Raw genomic sequence first — 23,065 nt, 5'->3', positions numbered from 1 at the left:
CCTTCTGCTGTGGCATGATGCGCAATACCTAAGACATCAAGTCTTGTCTTACCTTTGTGAGCCATTTTCCTCCCATGGAGCGCTGGTTTTACTTCTTTGTGTTTCTGGACTGTTTTCATTTTTCATCTTTTTAAAGCTAAATAAGAGTACAGACAAATACACATGTATGTATATTAAAAAAAAAACTACTTAAAACGTTGTACATATTGTACACAGATCACATTTTCTTTTATACTGACCACTTAAAATTTAATTTTAAAGACATACAGTTATTAGAGAGATCCACCCTGGCATATAGTTACTTATTTGTCATGTGAAAGAGGGAAAAGAGCTCCTATGTTGAAAAGTTACTCCCATAAAGAGCAAACATAAGGAGAAGGAGAAAGAAGGAAAAAAAAAAAAAGAAAAGAAAGAGAGAGAAAAATCATCTCTGCAACCTCATAATTGTGGCAGCACTGAGTCAGAAAAACAGGTAATCCTGTCTCCAAATAAATATGAGCAGACACTTAAGCAAGAAGTCTAACAGTAGGGCAAACATACAGCATCATCTCATAGTCTTCCATAATATGCAGTTAAAAGATTATTGAATCAGAGGCTTTACCTCCTTTTTATTTTACAAAGCTCTAAATGAAACTTTTTTTCCACGGGTTTACTTAAATACCTTTAGAACATTTTTTAATTTTTGTCATAAATAGTGGCTAGTGGAGAATATTCCAGTATCTGGCTATGACATAAACAATTATTTAATGTTATCTCAAAACTTCCGCCTGGTTCAAAACTTCAATCTCTTGTTCCTGACTGTTTCTGTGATTATAAAAAGAAATAAATAAAAACAAACAGCTATGAATGATAGCTCCCTAAATCAAAAACTCCACCCCTTTTTTTTTTTTTTTTTTGCACATTTTTAACTGTCTAATCCCTTTTCCAAGTGAAAGAACCAGACTATTTAATCTCTCCCAGTAGGGGAGTCACCACATACCTCAGGTTATCCTTATCGTATTTCTCTACCATCTTTCCAGGTGTGCAGTACATACTTTAAAATGGGAGCAACAAAGTCAGGGGTGATGAAAACTATTCAAAGCATGACAGATCACAGGTTCATAGGTTCGCAGAGTAGCATATCCTTCTCATACCCTCCCCAGTAAAGCCTTGGGTTTTATTTTTGCCAGAAAGACATTTTTGTGAAAGAGCTGACTTCACTGACTGCTGCAAGGCGAAGTAACAGAACAGTCACCTGGCTTGAGAGGTATGTCAGCATTTGTAACCAGTCTCCACCATACCTATGGGGATGGGGGGGGGGGGGAAGCAGTATGCTCCAATTCTTCCTTTATTCCTATCATTCTCACATGTCATGTTTTACAGCTTCTGACCCATTAATGCTCCCAGATAATTGCACTTCAAATGCTGGGAAGTGGCTCTTAGCTGAAGCACACCGCTGTCCAAAAGCTTGGCAGAGCTTTTCCTGCAGCACCATCTCTAGAGCTCTTTTCCTGCAGTGCACCTGAGACAGAACAAGGCAGCCACACTGATTTCCACTAGGATCATCAAGTACTACTGATGGCAACCCCGTACAGTCATTAATACACCATATAGTTACAAAGTGCAACTCAAGCAGGAAAAATAGAAGCTTTACAGTTGCTTACAGAGAGGAGGATATAAGCTGGGAGTTCTTTCCCCAGAGCAGGAGGTGACAGACTCAGCTTTATGAAGGAAACATGGCTACTTACCTCACTAATCCACTTTTAACCTCAGCCTTTGGTTACTACAGGTCACTGAGTTAATAATTTAATTTTCACAGAGTGAACAAAATGCAAAGCTACAGTAAGTCAGCTACAGTAAGGAAAAGAAATTAAATTACACCTTATCAGGTAAATAATTTTCTTAATACTGCACCCATTAATTATTGACTCATGGATGCATGCAATCTATTCCCAGGCTTAAAAATATATGCTTACTACAGACTGAGCAAGTAAACCACATAAATACATTTCTGTCCCACACTGCAGAAAGGAATTGATTAGCACAGCGTATACTACTACCTAGGCTGAACTTAACTGTGAATTCTGTTTTCAAATCTTAAAAGGAGAAAGAAATTGTACCTGGGAGGTGAATTTAATGCATTAAATTACCAAGTCATTATTCATTTTGAGCAGACACACACTTCACAGACAGAAAGCTAGACCATGGCAGCACTTTAAATACCAGCAGTATCTCCAGGAATGCAGTTGCAAAAGGTACTCAGTTCATTAAAAGTATGTGAAAGAGTTAGGATGTGAATGTCAAGTGAGATTCATTGGAGGGTTTTTATGATTTGAGCTTATACCACTTACACAGAAGTGATTGACTATAGATCTCAACAGTGAATTAGATGTTAAATATGAAAACTCAGCTTGTGAACACTACTGAAAGATGCTCCGCAAGCATCACTAACAATTAATGCAAGAATTACACAGGATGGAGCAAACTTCCAAACCGTAAGTGCTACACAAATTTTGTGTGCTACCTCTCACATACATGATGCCTGGCAGACCCAAAAGGTGTTTTTCATGTGCAGACAGAGACACAGAGAAAAACAAATCAAATCCTAAATGGAAAACCAATTTCCAACACCTTTTTTTTTTTTTCTGGAAGTGACTAACATTGTCTAAAACATGACTCAGTAAGAATCTGCCTGTGAACTGCTTTTAATCTGTCAAGGTTAATCTGTCAAGAAACTAAACTCAGTAACCTTGAAGCTGTCATATTGAGAGCTACTTATTCTGGTTCTTTGTCTAAAACCTGTCTATCCATTTCTTTTTAACAGCTCATTGTTAAAAATTCTGTAGTAAAGGACTCCCATGCCTCCTAAAACAATGAGCTCTGTACTGTAGAATAATGGTACCTTTTGTTTTATATCTTTCTTTCTCCTAACAAATCACAGAACAACACAATGGTGGGGCCATCAGGGTCCTCGGAATGTCATGTGGTCCAGCTGCCTGCTCCAGCAGGGTGACCCAGACTCAGTTGCCCAGAACTACTCCCAGACAGCTGTGGTATTATCTCCAAGGAAGGAGATGTCGCGACAGTTATGGACAACCTTTGCCAGTGCTCAGTCATCTGCACAGGGAAAAATTTTTCCTGACATTCAGAGGGAATCTCCTGTGTTTCAGTGTGTGCCCACCAGGTCCTGTCCATGGGCAACACTGTAAAGAGCCTGGATCCATCCTCTTTGTGCCTTCCTTTCATGTATTTTTTAATATCTGTATTCTTTTCTAATTAATAGTTTAGCTTCAGCATGACCAAGTGGCAATCATAAACTTTTTAAAACACACAGTTAGCATTATTTTCTAAGGGCTGGAATAGTGGATTAAATTTCCCTCAAAATGAGAAAGCAATTTAGCTCAACTTTTCTTTTGGAAGTCAACTGTTTTACATGTTAGGCAATAGAGAATACTATCCACCAAGTATTTGCAGTACATCTTTTAGATCCTTTTTCAGAGTTCAGTCCAGATAACTAGTTTGTGAAGCCAACAGCCTCAATGCATAGGTAAGCCCAGTTAAGGGTTACTCAGTCAGGAAAAATACCCAGCTGTCAGGATTGCCAAGTATGCAGAGACAGATATCCAGGCAATTAAGCAAAGGTTAGGTACAGTGTTTTTGACTCATTATTTTGTAAAATCACTCTTCTTCTGATTCGGGCACATAAATTCCACCTAAAATTAGAGGTGGGGATGCAAACGCATTTCTGAATCTGATCCTTACCTCTTCCTTTCAGATATGCTTAATAAGCAGAGATGTGCACTTCAACACTGATAAATTAGACACAGCAGACCACACAAGTCCAGGGGACCCCTGGCAATTCACTACTCCTACAGATCAGGAACAAACATGATTGGTACCTGATTTTTACTATAATTTGAACAGTGTAATGGGCACTCACTGCAAGATTAACAAACCTGCTGGAAGGGAGTCCATGCCAAGCCCCTCCCTGCCACACACGCCAATCTTGCCCTGTTCAAAGACAGAAGGCGCATGACCTGAGGGCTCTGACAGCCAGCCCACAGCTCCCAGGCGAGAGACTAATAGGACTTCACAGGACTACCCTGACCAATGCACTTTCAGACCAAGGCAATTTCAGACATTTCTTACAAAATTGTTACCATCTATAGAAACAGATGTCAAGTAGAACAACAAAACAATATCATTACTGATGTAGACCTCCTCTAGATGGGATTCTGAGCATGTTCCTTGAAGATAATTAAATAGATTGAAGATTATAATATGATGTCCTCTGGACAAAATCAACAGCATCACAATGTTGTTAATATAGTAGTAAAATCCCCAAGCCATTTTGACTGGCTAAAACAAAAATGTGATGTCTTAATTTAAGCTGTGAAAAGATTCTGCATGGTAAGTTTTCCCCTCAGCCTCAGAGAAAAGATTTCTTCACAATCTCCTTCAACTTCCTATACCACCCCTTTGGCATACAAAGTCTCTGGACCCTACCTGTTTTTTTCCTATTTAAACCTGAGACTGTCTGCCTTCCCATTAACTTGTGCTGATTTATGGGTTTTCAAACCATGTGTCATCTGAAATCCCTGTTCCGCACTGATTGGAAGATCAGGGTTTTATAAAAATAAATACTTGGCAACACTCTCTGACCTTTGTCAGCAGATGATAAGATGGTCCTGAACTCAAGGGCAGAATAAACTAATAGTAATGATTACTAAATATGTTCCTCTATCCAATGCATTCTATAATCTCTTAAAAGCTGTAAGGAAATGTGGGTCTACATACCTTTTTACTGGAGAAGGTGCAATAATTTTGGTAGTTCCTTCATTTTCCCCATTTGTTGTAATCTGGCTCATGTTCTTAGAACCTAGAAAAAAATATAAAAGCCCAAAATAGTTGAATCCTGTAGCATAAATATTTGCACACCTACTCAGCATAATCACCTACAGGGCAGCATGAGAGATAAAATGAGACACAAAATATCTGGCACATGCTCATTTTGTTAAAGGTGTGTAAGGATCACACCTTTGTGTCTTAGCCTTATTTCTAGTTGTACCAGGACACATTAACATGAAGCACATTCATTAGTCTTCCACATAAGACAGAGAAGTCTGAAGCAGTTGTTCTCCAAGAGATACTCTGCCCCCATCAACAGAAGGAAATTCCCTGCTCAGTCAGCAATGAGAATAAAGGTGTGAGGAGAAAAGAGTTTGATTCCTGCTGGTGCCATGATTTCAGTTTCCATGCCATGCTGTTAATATCAATCTGTAATTTCCCATCAGTTCACACATTGTGTTTCCACCTAATTGGCAATTTCAGACATTTCTTACAAAATTGTTACCATCTATAGAAACAGATGTCAAGTAGAACAACAAAACAATATCATTATTGATGTAGACCTCCTCTAGACGGGATTCTGAGCATGTTCCTTGAAGATAATTAAATAGATTGAAGATTATAATATGATGTCCTCTGGACAAAATCAACAGCATCACAATGTTGTTAATATAGTAGTAAAATCCCCAAGCCATTTTGACTGGCTAAAACAAAAATGTGATGTCTTAATTTAAGCTGTGAAAAGATTTTGCATGGTAAGCTTTCCCCTCAGCCTCAGAGAAAAGATTTCTTCACAATCTCCTTCAACTTCCTATACCACCCCTTTGGCATACAAAGTCTCTGGACCCTACCCCAATACCCTACTTGCGATTTTCTGATGCCTTTCTTTCTGCTCATCAATTGGTTCTCTTACAGGTTAGATTTGCCAGTTATCTGCAGACATCAGCAAATACATGACTTTTTCAAACAAAGGAATTTATCTCAGTACTTCACATATTCTTCTGTGAGGCAGTTTTCAATTAAGTCACAGAAAGTCTTTGTCACTTAATGGAGTAATAAAAACTTGCGCTCCAAAACATACCACAGCAGTGAAACAGCTGCCAGAAAAACAGTCAAGGGTCAGATGATATAGAAGTAATAGACACCTCCGGAAGTGATTGTTTGCTATGTTTGGTAATATCCTTACCATTCTGCAGGCACCCAGTCACCTCTGGGTATCAGGCCATGCTGGGTTAATCAGGAGTTTTCTGTCCACACCTACAGAAATTGTAATGATTGTCTCCAAGTATGTTCCACTTGGTATATCTTTTACTGACTACAGTACTGTTCCACCAGCTTATATCTCTGTATGATATAATTATCTAATATAAAAAAGCAGACTCCAAAAATACTGTCCAAACACTAACCCCATTGCAAAACTTAAGTATATTGGTGCTTCTTGCTTGTCAAGGCTACAGGCCTCTCAAAAATACCTTAAGCAGAAATCTTGACATCTCATTCGTGGCCAGTTTCCCTGGTTGTTTACATTTGGCTGGAAAAGGTACTCTCAGGATTGAGTGCACTGCGCTGAACTTTTCCAATGAAGTGAATGCATACACTTAATTCCCTTTTACAGCTATATTAATGCTGACTTGTCCATTCAATTCAAGCCAACTATTACATTTTTAAAAACTCAAGTGTCCAAAACCATAACAGCCTGGCAAGTTAGTTAGCTTGTCATGCCTGTTTCTTATCAGGTAAAGCCACTTCACTGACATTATCAGGAAGCAGTGTTTGTGTTTAAACTGAATCATGAAAGCAGCAGATAGTGCAACCAAATGGAAAACATGCAGTAAGAGCTCATGCTTTGCACCCTGGGCTACTGTGAGCCTACAAAAATCAATAGACTTTCATATGTCTACACCAGTACGGCCTACTCTGTGATAAGGGCTGTTTTTCTTAATAGTTTCTAAGCCTGTAGCCTCAAGAGTTTGTTCATCTCACGCCCCATGACTGAAATGCGGAAGCAGTCACACCCATCCTTTTACCAAACATTGGATTTTGAGTAAACTTTAAAGTATAAAGCTCGAAGTACATAAATTGGGAAACAGTTAAAATCACCTCAAGATCCATTCTCTCAAAAATCTAACTTTCAAATCCAATTTTACAATTCTCTGGGAAAATATTTTAACTGGGCCAGACCAACAACTATACCTATCACAGCTACCAGCAGGGCAGTGAGAGGCATCTGTGGCAAAATGTGATTGTTTAGGGAATATCACAATACCAACAGTACTGTAATTGTAATACTCACACCCAGTTCTCTGCCTGGCTTCTAAACACTTATTTTACACTTGTTTATACAACTACCCCACGTGCAAAGGCAGGGACAAACCAAGTCCTCAGCTACCAAACAACAAAAAACCCTAAGCAACATGTTTTCCACCTCTGAATAAACTCAGAATCACAGCAACAGGTGTGGTCACATCAATGTTTGTCCTGAGAGGATGTTCCCAAGGAGCTTTTCATGTTCAGCGCTCAGCCAAAAGAATAATGAACATTTTCACCGTACGTGGTGAACACTGAATATTATCAGTCAGGCCCTAAGACAGTATAACACAACAACAAGAGATCTTGTTCCATGTTTGAGTTTATTATTTGCAAGTAGAGCAAAATGCAACTGTAATTCTCACTCTCATGAAAGGGGCAAACCAAGCAAACAAATGAAGTTACTCTTATCTCTCTCACAAGACTTGACAAAACAAAACAAAAAAACTCTTTCTTTAAATGAACACCAACTTGAATACCAGCCTAAACATATAGCAAAAAAACCCCTATGTGCTACTGTAAGAACACAGTCTAGATCTAATATAAAATCATAGCCATTAAAGTTCCCTGATATGATTTTTGCACTAGCCCTAGAACAACTGAAATATGAAATGTATCAAACAAGTGACAAAACAGAGGTTACTACATTTTAAACCATGGTATTCTGTATTCTAAGAAAATATTCTGCCATGATAAAGCCAAAAGGTCGGCACTGTTCATCCTCTCAGGGGAAGAAATCTACAGCAGTGGCTTGTATACACAAGAAATAGTTTCTCTCTGTTGACACTATCATCTCCTTCAATCTTGATATTAAACCACAAATATTTTTACTGAAAACAGAAATAATATTTTCTATCATTGTCTTGGCTGGCACCTGCTCCAGCTGTTGACCCAGAGTTCACCAAGTGCACGCAGTCCTAAGGACTTCAGGGCACTCTAGTGGACCAATGAGACAAACATTATTGCTCAACTCTGCTAGAGATAATAACTAACCTCTACCTTCAGGTTACAGAAAAAATATACAAAAAGCACATACTGTGTTTATAACACCAGAACATGTACACAAAAAGAAGCAACAAGGAGAAGGGTTTTATTTAGATGTCAGAGGTTAGAGGTTTTAGCGCTTCATAGACACTTATCTGATGGAGGCAATGCCGGTATTATATGCTGCAATCATTCATTGAGTTCTAATTGCCCCCAAAGCCACTGCTGTGGCTGTTCCCATTACTGGTACCAATAGATTAAAAAACATACTAAAAGAATCAAAATGGCTAATTGCAGTGAGTGCAAAAATGAAGCCTTTAACACATTTCACTTTGCAGTCTTAAGAAAAGATAAAAAGGGAAAGCAGATGAGGAAAGATGCTGAACTCTGAAAAGGTGAAAGGAAGTTATTTCATACAAGCTATTTGTGAGCTGTTGTTGGATTTGGGGAGGTAAATGGAAACCTGACTTTTACCCAAAAAAATTAAATTATAAGACTTCATCTAGCTAGATCCTAATTAAAGGTGTATTTGACTGAAAATACCTTATGATATAATACATGTTAACTGAAATAACCCTGTTTAAAATGTTGGACAAGTAATATTTAGCCTTAATATACTATATTACAAACAGAAAATGAAGAACAAAGGACTAGCCATCAATGATGACCATCTGCATAATGTCACTATGCAAAAGGAGTATTCAATTTAAGAAGAAATGTAATTTCATTTTCTCAAATATTTTAGTCAGGGAAACTTTTACATAACCTGTAAAACTTATTAGAGCACCAGGTAAATTTGCAAGATTAAAAATAGTCTACAAAATAAAACCTACATTGGGATAATATATTGAAGTAAATGATGGTTAAAATATGCCAAATAGTCTTGATTCATTGCGTGAAATGGACTTTGTTACATCTAAGAACAACTTTAGGTAAAATGAGGCAGATTTATTTAATGCAATAGACTATCATATGTTGCCTGACACAGCAAGGAGAAGCAACATTAGCCTACATTCTTCTTCTGAAATCCTGTTTAAATGGAGGAAGAGTATTCAGTGTTTATCACTGTGAATAGCAAAGACAAAATTTTTAAAAAAAGGAAAAAATATGTTTATTTATAGGGCAAGATGGCATTTGAAAGACATAGCTCTCTTCCCTCAGTCCATATTTTGAGCTGGAAATTAAACAAATTAGTTTAACATTAATATAATCTAAGTTAATACATTTGTCCCAGTGATGTGACTGCAGATTTGGAACACATGGATAATCAATTAAGCTGAATTTGAAAAGAAAACGGATGATAGAGATTACACAACTACATGTATGTAAAATGGTGAAAAAGCAGACGTTTTATTTTAAAGTGGGAGAAAGTGTTTAAATGCATCAAAATAGCAAACACATATTGCCCAGAGAATTTTGATTCCAATTACAACAACAGAAAAGTTTCAGTTTTACTTCATATTTCCAGCCAAAGAGACTGAAAACAAAATGAACAAACACAAACACATGCACAGCCTCGCAGCAACACAGACTGACCTCCTCTGCCTGGGCTAAGGCAAACATTATTTTAAATCAAGAGCTGAATTTTAGCTGACAAACAGCCACACAAATTTCCTGAAACAGAACCAGGGACTAATGAGGTAGGAAATGCTGTTTGGCTTGAACTGCTGCCCTAAGAACAGGACACTCCAGCTGAACAAAAATTTAAGTCATTAGGTTCAAGGGTCATTAGCTACTTGTCCTCTCAGACATCCACTTAAAACTGCACACAATGAAATATATCAGAATCAGAAAGCAAAACAATTCTTCTCTTTTTACATGAAATAAAATAAAATAAAATTTTTTAAAATGTTGTAAACTGCCTCTATTTTCCAAGGCTATACTTTTAATTATGTGACATTTCATAGAGCCACCACAGCTAAAAGGCAGAGTTTTGTTTCTAAAAGCACACCAGTTTTGTTTCTAAATCAAAAGACCACATTCAGGATAACCACTGGAGATTTCCAGAGGTATGTATCTGCTCTCTTTTTAAAAACAGGTTCTCAAAATCTATAGTGGCACATTGAACAGCAATAGAAGAGAGATACTATTTACATTTTAAAGCCCAGACAAGTTTTTTCTCAAACAGCAAACACACACACATACACACATGCTTTACTCCAGGCACAAGTTTGACTCAAGTGTGTCTGCCTTGTTGTCATAGATGAAGCTAAGCAATACCCCATGTAATCATATGTAGACCTGGAGCTTGACATCTCTATTACCAAATTTCAGGAAGCATCCATTATCTAGGGCATGACTTCTGTGATCCTTAATCCTATCTCCTCTAACACCTGTGAAAACATCCAGCTTGCCATGACAGCTTCCACACACAGAACAGATTTCCAGCTCACACATCAGAAGCATGTTAAAATTGCATGGCACTAACTTCTGTTCCACTTAATATCAAAATAAAGGGATACTGTCCTTGAAATGGGAAGAGGTTGCAAAAAGTGGCACCCTGGGTCAAACAGGCGAACAATGGGATACTAACCACGATCACAGGTACAAAATTTGTTTGCAAGAGACAGGTCTCTAGAGGAAAAAAACATGTTCGCACTGCCTGTTTTCAAACTTCCCTTTCAACCTTTACATTAGACCTACACACATGGGGGCTTTTCCTCTTTAATCCACAGCAACTCTTTTCCTTTATCTGGAAAGCTGGAGGTTTCATACCCTGTTAACCTTAGATATAAATACTGACTGAAAGCAAAACCCAGAATCCATTCCGAGAGAACATCAAGGACACTGCAGCAGTTCTGAGTCACTTCGTGATGACAAAATGAACCAAAAAAAGAAGACATCTGCCCCCATGTCAGTAGAGAAGGACCTACCTGTCTGTTGTGCTCTTTTGGGGTAAGTCTTGCTGCGACTTCTTTCAATGCTCTGGTCAGGCCGCGGAAGCTGCACAGAGGGGTCTCTGGTCATTCGCAAAGATGTTTTTCCACTTCAAAACACAATAAAATCATGAGAAAACACTTGGGACAGTTATCCAGCAGGATCCTTAGACTGAAAAAAACCATGCTGTTAACTTCTCATCCCACTTCTGGTTCTCCTGTTGAATGGCACTACCCCGAATTTTGTTTTGAATCAGTCACTGGCAAAATCATCAATAGATTGTGCCAACCACTCCTATATTTGGCATTTCCAAGTGGAGATATGCCACTAAACAAAATACTTTTTGTTAGGAATAGCTTAAGGTAGCATGACCTTTTCTAACCTAGAATATTTTAACATACGACTTTCTTAAGTAATATTATTTCTTCCTGAACTTTTTCTGCAAGTTTCCTCCCAGGAAAACATGTTTAATATTGTTTACACATATTTTATATTGTTCAGTTCCAGTCAGTCAGGGGCTACTCCTCTGGCATGTGGAATGACACCCTAAAAGACTGCAAAACAAACTGCAATAAAGAACTCTCACTAGCACAGCCCCAGATGACAACAAATTGAGTAAAAGTCTTGATTCTTGTTTACAGTAAGGTTTTTCTTCACTGCACCATTGAATTAAATTATTAAGTTTAAATAAATTCTTTTATACTCATTTTAATATTCCTCTCAGTGTGACTAAACAGAATATAGTGGTCATGACAAAAATCTAAAATTCATATTCCTCCCCAAAACTCCACATTTGTTTCTGGAAACTTACTGCACAAGAGTAGTAATTGTCACTATTAATTCCTTAACACCTGAGGTTTGATCATTGTGAAGTAAAATGATTTTACTAGAAAGTACTAAGCAACTATACAGGAATTGCTTATGTAGATTTTCTGAATTATGTGAATAGACTCCATGAAATACTGATAATATTTTCATCAGTAGCCCATCATAGATATTCAGCACTGCAGAATTTCAATGTTTTCAAAATTATAAAAGAATTGAAAGACAAAAAAAAATCTCAAATCCTAATTCTACATTACAGTATTGATGTAAAAATACTTTTTTTGTTTATGTAGTTAGTTTATAGCATGCTATCAAGTTAGCCAGAAAACTCATCTGCTCAACTTTTAAGGTTGGCAACCATGACAGTACTGCAAATTCCAGAAGCAAGTGTAACAAACATCTGGGAATAGGACTTTCCATCCCCACTAAGACCTCCAAAGGATCTGATCTTAAGACAAAATAATTGCCTTCATGAAAACTGTCTGACACACAATGAGAAGTCTCTAAAGGATTTAACAAAAAAAAAAAAAGGAAGGAAGAAGAAAACAAAAAACATACAAACAAACAAAACAGAACAAACACAATACCACAAGACAAATGAAAATATTACAGTCTCCCCACTTACCCAGAAAAACAATGGGATTATGGTTTCTGCTCTGAGCTAATGATGTGTACAGATACACAACACTGTCACTGCTTTTGATGACACAGTGGGGGACCAAAGACAAAAAGGGAAGACAACCAAAATTGTCAGTTATGACTATCACCCCAACATGGCACGCCTGATCACTTATCACCCATGACATTTATTAAAACAGGAAGATGAACTGAACTGCCACACTAAGAGCAATAGCTCAAACACAGTTAACTGCTTTATGGCATGTTTTTTTTAATTGATTGAAAAGTTTTTGCCAGTACAAAGCTTTCTTCTCCTCAGGACCAGTGCCCTGCTCCAATCTGCTGAAGTGATCCAACAGAAAAAACTCATCCACAGTACGCTGGCAGGAATCATTGAGCTCCTGCCCATTATCCCAGATGGGGCAATGCAGGCCAGGATCCAGTACAAATACAAAAGGCAGGACAATCATTGCCCTGTTGTCCACAGCAAGGAGAATCTGGATCATGATAAAGAGTGTGATAACTCAATCTGGATTAGAAAATAGGCAAAATGACAAAGATCTGCCTAACTAATGATTATCAACCTTACTCATTATGATCCACTTATTTCTTGCATGATAGTGGAAACAGTGCTCCTTATCTGTCCTTAATTTCAAGTTACAGCATCTTTCAAAGCTTAGAGCATTGAACATTCATCCAATATTGTCACCTGTTCAAGTCAGAAAAGATAGACACTCATTTTGGTATTCCCCAGCTGTCAAGAAAACCTCTTTAGGACATAAACATAATTTCAGTACTTATAAGGAGATAATGATTTAGAGAATTGTCAAAGCTGCTCCCACTTTGAATACACTATAGCAAGCCTCCACCCATTCTGGGGATCTGAAGAAGAAACATCTGTCCCAAAATTTTCAAGCTCCCAAAGACAGTCTGTTAAAATGGCCCTGATTCATCTTTCATCTTCAGAACTATTCTGGGTAGTGGTTTTCTTTTACTGGAAGGAAAGAGGAGAAAAGGAATGAAGAAGGAATGAATCGAAGTTTTAAACAATCAAAAAAATTCACCTGTACCGATGTTTATAACCTATGGATCCAAACTTGCTGACTTTTCTTGACAGAGAGTTTGATTCATTCTCTGACACCCTGTGTAGTTTGAAAAATAAAATAACAGAGTAAGTTGCATAGATAGGTCTGAATTATAGTCCCCTTCCCAAGTCAAGAAAAAACATACAAATTTGGGCTCAAAAAAATATTATTTTTTCTGCAAGTTCCTCTTCATCCCTACCTCTGGACAGATCCTTACGGGGCTGAGAGTCTCCCAAAGACACCTGTTTGTCCCCCCTGTTTTGACTACACATCTCTTTATTTCAGAGTCAAGTGTAAATTACTGGCACCAGCAGCCTTTCACCTAATTTTGGAAGAAGACAAATCCACCCTGACACAGTAGTGAGACTGCAGGAGGGATTCCCAATTCACTCATTTACAGCACTGCTAAAGGCAGCCCAGAGGATTCCATCCACCAGTTCCCAGTTAGGCACCTTAGCGCATTTCTCTTGGTGTATTTTGCAACAGTAAACTCAAGTGCTTTGAGATGTGCAGTACGGAGAAGATTTTATACACCTCAGTAAGTAGGCAAAATGTTATGGAAATTCAATAAATTTGTATTAAAATATACATATATATTTCTGTGCATGGTAGAAAATAGTAATGTCTGAATTCCAAAGGCCTCCCTCAAGCCAATGCTGCTACAGAAAAGCTGATGATCAAATACATCCAAATCTATTTGGCAACTTAAATCCTGCCATCTTTCTGATAAAGTCTACTCTACACAACCTGAAGTACTGTTTAGAAAAGAATGGTAACATAAAAGAAACCACCAAACTACAAAATTTTAAAAACATTGTTTCACATCACTATAAGAAAAGGTGTTGGCTTTTAAAAGCATTCTATAACCAAGAGCACAAATGTGTTACCAGGCAGCAAGCCTTTGTTGCACCACTCTGCAGGTACAACAAGGCTCTCACTCAGTGTAGTGGCCCTAAGGGAAACACAACCTAACTTCTGCATCACTCACCTGAAAAATGTATGATGCTCTACACAACATTTCCAGAGATGTTTGCATGTGACCTTGTTACGTGCTTCAAAAAAGAAGGAAGTTTCATTGCACTAAAGACAAAACAAAACAAATTAATGTTCTTATGGGGGATCCTGCCATTGGAGTGAATCTCATTTACTGAACACAAGAACCAGCCATTGCATATCAGTCCATGCAAGAAAAGAAATCAGCACAAAGAAAAGCAGGTTCTATAATTCTGTAGAATTCTTCATTTAAAAGTGTTTTTCTTTTTGAAAAGCAGAGAAAAGAGATTATTGAAACATTCATGTTCCTTTGTTCGTTCACATCTTCTTCCCTAAAAAATCACAAGTTTTCCTAATAAAACACAAGTTGGTTTTTTTTCCAAAAATTATGTTTCGGATGTTTTCTGAAATGGCAGCTCAGATGTCAATCAAAAATATTCTGGTTAACAGTATAAAAAAAAGGCAAGAATAAATGAAAGAAAGAAAGGAGCTCAGGATCTGTTATAAACAATTATGAAGCAATGACAGAGGAAACACACAAAACAGGCCAAGGTAAACCTGAGGGGAAAAAAATACTGAAGAAGGGAAGAGTTTTCTTTTTTAAAGAAAGCTAACTTCAGAATAATTCAAAATGCTAAGAAAAAGTTGAAAGTCTTAAAACCCAACTTAAAATCTCTTAAGGAAGCCAACAAAAGCCAGAACAAAAGCATATGCACAGCTTAAAAGCCAATCTCTGGAAACTGGTAGAGAAAAGGGAAGTGGGATGCATACAAACTATGAAATACTTCCAACAGTAAAGGAGAAGCAACAGACACATCACAGTGCTGGTTTTCAACAAGCAAAACACTCAGATGTGTTCCATCTATTTTTCACTTGGTGAACTCAAGCACTTGGTGTTTCAGCTGTGATTTGCACGAAGAATGAGCAATCCCAGTGATGTCAGTGTGAGAGTTCAGCATGGCATGACACCCTCTGTAACAAAACTGAGTCTCAAACCATTTCATCAAGGTGTGAGTTACAGAGGAGGTGTGATTCACACCACCTTCAGCAGCTGATTTTGAACAATCTATGTCCCTGCATTACTTAAATTCCCTAGTGTCATGCGTACACAAGTAAAAAGCTCAGGAAGTTTCTCCCTCTCCTCATTTACTGTTGTTTATTATTATCTGCAAGCACCTTGCAAACTGTGAATTAATTCTCTATGTTCTCTAGAATTCAAAATTTCACCTATAACAAAAATCCAGTTATATCCCCATTAACAGCTGTCAAGCAGCCTCACAAAATCACAAATTACCTCCTCAAGCAGCTTTTCCTTCACCTTGAAACAAATAACAGCAAAACAACAGAATTTTGCGCTTGTGGTTAGAATAATAGAGATCTAATTCCCTGACAAAAAAAAAAAATATCATACATGAGTTTATTTTCTCCCATGCCTTATTTTAGTTAAATGTCTGGCTGGAACAGTGCCATGGAACAGGCAAGGAATTAAAATAATTCTCTGGTCTTCCATCAAAAGCACATTTTACTCTCCATGGCAAGAGAAAATAATACAAGCAGTACAGTAAGACAATGACCACCAAGAATGTTGAAACCTAGGATTCATCTGATACTGCTGTGTATATAATAAAATTACTTTGTAGTACAGAAATAGAAATAGAAATATATAGGTAAATATATAGGTCCAATAAATATATTCCCAAAGTTTCTCAGGTTTGACAGGGATCATCATCTCTCTGCAGGATTCACAAGTGGTTTAACTTATAGACAAAATAAAGGCTTCCTGAAAAATCTTGAAAATAGTCAAGGAGAAAAATCAATTTATCATGGACTCTTCTAGAGTAACAACACTGCTCTTTCTCCTCTGATGGCTAGAAATAAGAGTCTACCCACTGAAAAACCATAACGCATTTTACGTTGTAAAACTTTTACAGAAAACATATAAAGTGGTGCTTTGCATTTGCTTACTTTGCACATAGCAGAAAAGTAGCTTTGGATTTCATTATTTGATTTAAATTACAATTTCTATATTAGACTGTCATCTCATATGATTTCATATAAACTCACACAACTGTACTCATCTTCAAAAGGATAATATCAAACTGCATTGTAGTATTGCAAACTTGATGCAATATGATGAATCAGTTTAGCTTCTGTTAGGAAATAACTCAATGACTCACTTTTAATATGCAGGATCTTGCTCCTTCTTTGTTCACTCCTACTTTTAGGCAAAGAATCCTCTGTTGCACTTAAATGTATTTAATTACATAATCTCAAAGGAAGGAGTTTCTGGTATGTGGGAAGGGAGAGGCAAAGAGAAGACAGGAATGATTTTTTTCTTTAAAGAGACTTTCTAAAATAAGGTGTTTCTGCCATATCTTACTGTTAGACCAATTTGAATGCCACTGGCATTCAACAACAGTGGGGAAAAGCTGGGGGAAAAGTTCTATTCCTTTGGGGGAAAAAGTTCTATTCGTCCATTTTGTCTTCTTTAAGTCACAGTTTTAGAACTTTCCCATACACAGAACAAACAGCAGGAAAAAACATTAAAATCAGTAAGTGACAATAAGAGGGACCATATAGTTATACTGCCATTTCCTAGAACGATCTGACCAGCAAAGATTACTGATTCCATCATACGAAGGCATTATTTTCCAAGGTAGAAGAAAGTTCACCCTAGCTGGCAAGAAAAATGTTGATGATGCTGAAACACCTAAACTTAGTATTCGGCAATCAGTGGCACTCAGGGAGGGCAAAAAATGGAAGGGCTGGTGGGGGGGGGAGGTGGGATGAGGATAGTAACTCTATAGATACAATTTACCAAAACTTTCTGGAATTCAGATCTGGAAAATGAAACAATTGCCTAAAAGTCATAGGACAGACCAACAAGCCTTCTGATAACACCCCCAGGCTTATTTATTTATTTATTTGAATTTGAAGGAAAACCGTATGTCTGAAAACTACGGCCTCACAACTGATGCTTGGTATAACTCAATAGCACAATTAAATTGTGCTATTGAGAGGAAAAATTGTGCTATATAGAGGAAAAAAAAGCCTAAAACACTCAATCCCATCAAAGGGGAAGCAATTCATAATTCTTTCACCATTTCTCAGCTTATCTGGGAATTATTCTGTAACTTACAGCAACCAAGTCCAGTATGACACTGCTTACAGCACAGCCAGGTTTAGGACTTCCTCCATATTCCTTTTAGGACTATTTAAGGCTTGTAAGAGTAGTGATTACCCTGACAATTTATAGATGCCTATATAAAAGTAATCAGTACTGAGAACATCAATACCTTTCTGGATTAACATTTCTCCCCCAAGGGAATGAAATTATTTATATTAGTAAAGCAAAGATGGCCTTTCCTGTTAAGACCATGACCTTTTGTTCCCAATAAAAGACAACATTTTTAGCATTTTGAACATAGCAATTTCCTACAGATAGTTAGGGTTAGCTGGGTGTTTTGCTTATTATTCTCATATATCTGAACCAAAAGAAACAAAGACCTATTGTAATTTTACTAATTATTTATAGGAAATGACACTTCCAAAGTAATTCAGTGCTCTTTGGTGCAACACAAGCTTCTCCTGGCTACTCATCCTGCTGCTTTCAGAGTGCCCAGTGTACTAAAGGTGAGGCACTGTAAATCATGATCTCCTTCCAGAGCAGTCCTGGCTTCTGCATTCTCTGGTGATCTCTCTCCTTTGAGCCATCTTGGTGTCTGTCTGTTCTTTCAGGAAGCCCATTTTGCTGATCAAACAAGTAGAGAAACCACTTATTTTTGTATGGTTATTTTCAATCCCATCTGTGACTTGCAGGAGCAAAGGAGGGGCAGGAGGATGGGACCAGAGGCTGCAAAAGGCCCTTGCAGCAATAACCAAGCTGTGGGACTGCCTCCTCCTAACCGTGACGAGGCACACACCCTTTGCCAAAAAATGTGAGGACGAACATTTAAATATCTAACGATTAGATATCCTTCTTCTTTTAGGTGCTTTGAAAGCTTGTTCTGCAGTCTCCAAAACATGCTACAGCTCATACTGCTAGTACCTCACCACCAATTTTAACCAGAGGAGGAGAGAGAGACTAGCACAGTGGATGCAGATAGCTTGTCTACACTACAAACCTATACACAGATGGACAATGAAGCTCTTCCCTGGTTTATGGTGGCTCCCAGACCAGCCAGAAGACTGATCTGGCAGGGCCTCTAAGACCTCCACTAGAGAGCTGGGAGTTGGAACAGTGCTGCACCCTAATACCCATGCCTCTCAGGTGGAAGATTAAAAGCATGTTACAAAACCCTTCAAAGGAGACAGGTCAGAGGGGTCATTGCTCTGTCTAAGCACAGAACACGTCTGGAACTAGTACAAAAGTTCAGGAGTGCTTGGTAAACAGCTTCCTGCTTGCTTTGCCTCGCCAGCCTGATTACACAGCTTTCAGGCTCAGAGATGCTTTGTGCCCAGCTAGCTCAGCTCCTAGGCAGGGCAAGCTCAGCTCCACCTGGAAGAGAAGACACACACTTAAAATGACAGCTCTTCTCTCTGAGGGCCGGAATACCCCTTGTTCTTGGAGCTCATGGTTTACTCCCAGGATAAGAGGCCACTGTCAGCAGATTTACACTCATTGCAGGGAGAACTGAACCTGCCCACAGAGCAAAAATGATTCGAGAACCACCGATGCAGAGCAGGCTTTAGCTACCTTAATTTACAAGACATTTATGGACTCCCAGCAATGCAGGCTCAGAAAATGAAGAAGAAAATCCCAAAACCACATTAGGAGCCATGCCAGCACACACACCCCTCCTCCCAGTCACAGTGAGCACAGGGAGGGCTAATGCTACACAAGGAGGGATCTTGCCCTGTTACAGGACACACTGCACATGTAACAGGATTATTAACACTGAAGCTACTGCTTCAGAACATAATTCTTTGCCAGAATAATTATTCTCAGGCACATACCTGGGTACCATCAGCTCTAAATTCCAATAGGAAGCATTCTGGTTTTATATATAGACATATGCAGACAAATCACAGCTTATGTAACAAACAATGTACTATTACTGGTTATACAAGATCAGTCTGTAGGAAAATGATACCAAGTTGGCAATTCAAATTGAAAAAAACTGTGTCAGTTGCATGTCAACATTGAAACAATCATATCTTAGCTTCACAGCAATTACAGCAATTCAAAAACACTAAGGAAGAATTAGAAAAAAAGAAAGCTGACAGTATCACCTTAGTGTCAGTGAATTTAATTTTATGCAGGCTTTGAACCAATCTTACAGTCCTTCTATGATGGCTCAGAAGGCAATTAAGAAAAGACAGGAAAACCCCCAAGCAACCAAAACAAGCCAAAACTGTTTAATATGATATATTAATATCACTGAGCTTCTTCACCTCCACCCTTTTATTATCACTCTGAGTTAAGTGGGTGCAAATGCAAATGATGGAAAAGTCATTTGCAACTCCTAAACCATAAGAAAAATCAAACCACTATTTTTGTCTGGAAACTACACATAAAATTAATTTGACTTAAGAGTGAGAGTAACATATCTTCAAATCCTGTTCAATCTTCCCAAGAAGCTGCAGGAACTATAAATCAAATTAGAAGTTCCTGGCCGGAATTTGTAACTCAAGACAGAATACAGCATTTGATAGGGAAAAGAAGGGGTACAGCTGAACCACCTTATTAACATAATTATTTTTCAGACTAATGACACTTATGAGAAGCAGATAAAAAAGATAAAGCATATATACAGTGTTTTCTGGACTATTTAAAATAACAAAAAAAAAATTGTATTTATACAAGTTTCAGCCACACAAAAAGGGGAGGATTATGTACTTTGGACTTGCATCAGTGGTTGGTATTGTTCCTAAAGAGTCATTACCAATTTCACCTTGTGAATTCATCTCAATATGGAAGACTGCAGAGGAACACACAAAAATGTGGAAATAATCTTAAACTGCACAGATTGAGAGATTGTTTTGACTCAAAAATGCCCAAATTTCAAGATCTCTTGAAATAAAAATTGCAAAATTCAAAAAGGCCTTTCTCTTACAGGAAAAATTATGAAAGCAAGTGTTTCGCTCATTGAATTCTTTCTGTTTTGTGAAACAGGAAAAATAAGAACAGAAGTTTTGCATAAACCCTGCTAAAGAGTGAAATCATTCATGTGCATGTTCAGACATAGAGCAACTGAAGTAAAAGGCTCAGTTACTCCAAACAGCACTGGGGTGCAGGGAACAGCACAGAAGTACTTGGTACCTACAGGCAAAAAACCTCCTCATCTCTCATTCCTGCCTATTATCACATTTACATTCCCAGCCTACACAGTCTATCACAGCATGTTTTTCTCTGTTTCCTTCCATGTCCCTAGCTGACAGAGAAATCTAGGAAGCAGGCTGTGCTTCACATGGGGAATCACAGGAGGTATGCTGGGCACCCTTTACACTACTCACTTCCACACAGAGCATCCATTGTGACCAAGCTCTGTTTTGCTGGTGGAGAGGGGAGGGCTTTGGCAGCCACCTGTGTTACTGGATTGTTTCCAGTAAGGTTGCTCCACTGGAAGACATGCTGCCAGGAACTGTGCACAGGCTTTAGATGAATTTCTTAGTTTTCTAAGAAATAAACTTCTTTAATCTTCAAAAATTCTTGGCCATTTTATGTCATGTTCAGGGAATGTGAACATGTGAAACCCTTGCAGGGGAAGGGCTCCTCATTTCATGCTGATGCTTAGAGGTGCCAGAGAGCACCTAACGCCTTTATAGCTCAGAATTCACAGCATGGATTCATGCAGGGGTACAATTAAACACTGAGTCAATTATTAACACCACTGAAAAAGAGCTTCAGTCTCACATGTCCAGGGATGGCCAAATATGAAAGGCATTATTTTGTTTATGAGGGGGCAACAGCAATTACCTAAGAGAGAAAACATATAATACAAGCAAAATAGTGAAAGATAGAACCAAAGTACTGATGGTCATGCTTGTACACAACAGCAACAGGTGTGCAGGAAAAAAAATATGAGGCAGCTAAATATACAGGATTATTCTCATGGAAGAGATATGAAAAAGTACAAGAGGTTACACTACAAAACAGAAAAGCCAAAGCAGCTTACTTTATTGTAAGACACTAAGCAATAGCATGTTCTGCTCAGTAAGCATCAAGTTTAAGAAACGTGAAGCAATGTAAACAAGAAAATGAGCAGCCATAGGTTTGGCTGACACAGACAACAGCGGGGTTCAGGTAGTCTGAAGGTGTGGACTTGTACACTTAGACTGTCATCTGTCAAGAAGAACAGATGTCCATTTCCACCCACCTAGTCAGAAATACACAGACTCTTCTGGCATGGTTGAAAAAATGTCACACCAATCCCAGCAAGCAACAACAAAGAAGTTACCACAAGCAACTCCATCCAGGGGGAGAGCCTTGCTGGTACTAAAGGCACCAACAGCTTCCTCTTCATGAGCAGTGAAAGGTGACAGTCAGTGTGAATAAGGGGAGCTGGTGTGTGTGGAAACATGAATAAAACCCACCCTGCAGAGAGATTTTACAACTTATGGAAAAGAAAAACGCTCAGTTCATCCAGAAATAATCTGCTCTGTTACACAGTATTAGCTCCTTCACTTTATGCCATAAAGTTCAACTTAAAGGCATTGGAAAACTCCCATTATTTTTACTTCTCCTGAATCTCTTCTGGAGCTCTCTACAACTAACTGGAACAGACATTCCAGACTTAGTATACCACATCTGATACAAGGAAAATATTAATTCCCTGGGCAGTAAAATTATATTACAGGAGGCAGGATGGAGTGAAAATGGTGTATTTACTCTCCTGTAATATACTCATGTGTCACATGGGAGGACAAAGTGATAGCATTTATTAAAAAAAAAAAACATAAGAGGAATAAAATAAATTGGTGAATCAGATTTTTTTTGAGTATTGGAACATACATGAATACACTGATGAGCTTTTCCTCCTCTGTGTAGAACAGCATAAATTCTTATGACAACTTTAATCCAGAGACTGAAATTACTGCCTGCTTATTCCAATATATAATTTTGTTCAAAGTACCCCCAGATTGGTAAAAAAAGGGAAAAAGATTTCTCTAAGCCATTTTGGCCCTTCCTGATCTTGTTCGGATATGAAGTGCTATAGAAATACTTCAGATTAGTATTAGTTGCAAAGGCAAATTTAGTGAAGGTACACACCCCTGTACTTACTGTTCTACCCAACAATTCCTAGAAATACCTGTCAAGGCTTGAAAGTACCAAGTTCTGTCAAAATGTTTGCCTTATCACAATGGTAAGAGTTCACCAGCCGTCAATATTCACAGCCTCAACTTTTCCAAAACCTTCCAGGTTTTCTACTCAGTTTGCTAAGCCTTTGCAATTCCATATGGTTAAAAGAAAACTGTGGAAATGTGGCATGAAAGAGAAGCTATAGCTTCATTCACTTCCAAGCAATTCACTCCGAGTCAAACTCGGACTTGTTTGTACATGAACTATCACTCACCTTTAAATGAAACATGGTGAAAAGTTTTCCCAG

The 23,065-nt window shown here is 38.0% G+C and overlaps 1 protein-coding gene across 3 annotated transcripts in view; it reads right to left on the bottom strand.

Annotated features, from left to right (window-relative positions):
- EPB41L4A (erythrocyte membrane protein band 4.1 like 4A) overlaps positions 1–23,065 on the bottom strand; it is a 118,445-nt gene that overhangs the window by 26,791 nt on the left and 68,589 nt on the right. For all 3 annotated transcript variants that reach the window (XM_059492340.1, XM_059492342.1, XM_059492341.1), the window contains exons 10-14: positions 14,512–14,603; positions 13,503–13,580; positions 10,992–11,104; positions 4,777–4,858; positions 53–136 (exon numbers count right to left, since the gene is read on the bottom strand). In XM_059492340.1, the coding sequence (XP_059348323.1) occupies positions 53–136; positions 4,777–4,858; positions 10,992–11,104; positions 13,503–13,580; positions 14,512–14,603 (449 nt within the window). The remainder of the gene's footprint in view (positions 1–52; positions 137–4,776; positions 4,859–10,991; positions 11,105–13,502; positions 13,581–14,511; positions 14,604–23,065) is intronic.

The sequence above is a fragment of the Ammospiza nelsoni genome, chromosome Z (assembly GCF_027579445.1).
Source record: "Ammospiza nelsoni isolate bAmmNel1 chromosome Z, bAmmNel1.pri, whole genome shotgun sequence".
NCBI classification, from domain to species: Eukaryota; Metazoa; Chordata; class Aves; order Passeriformes; family Passerellidae; genus Ammospiza; species Ammospiza nelsoni.
This window is presented reverse-complemented; position numbering and strand designations above follow the sequence as displayed.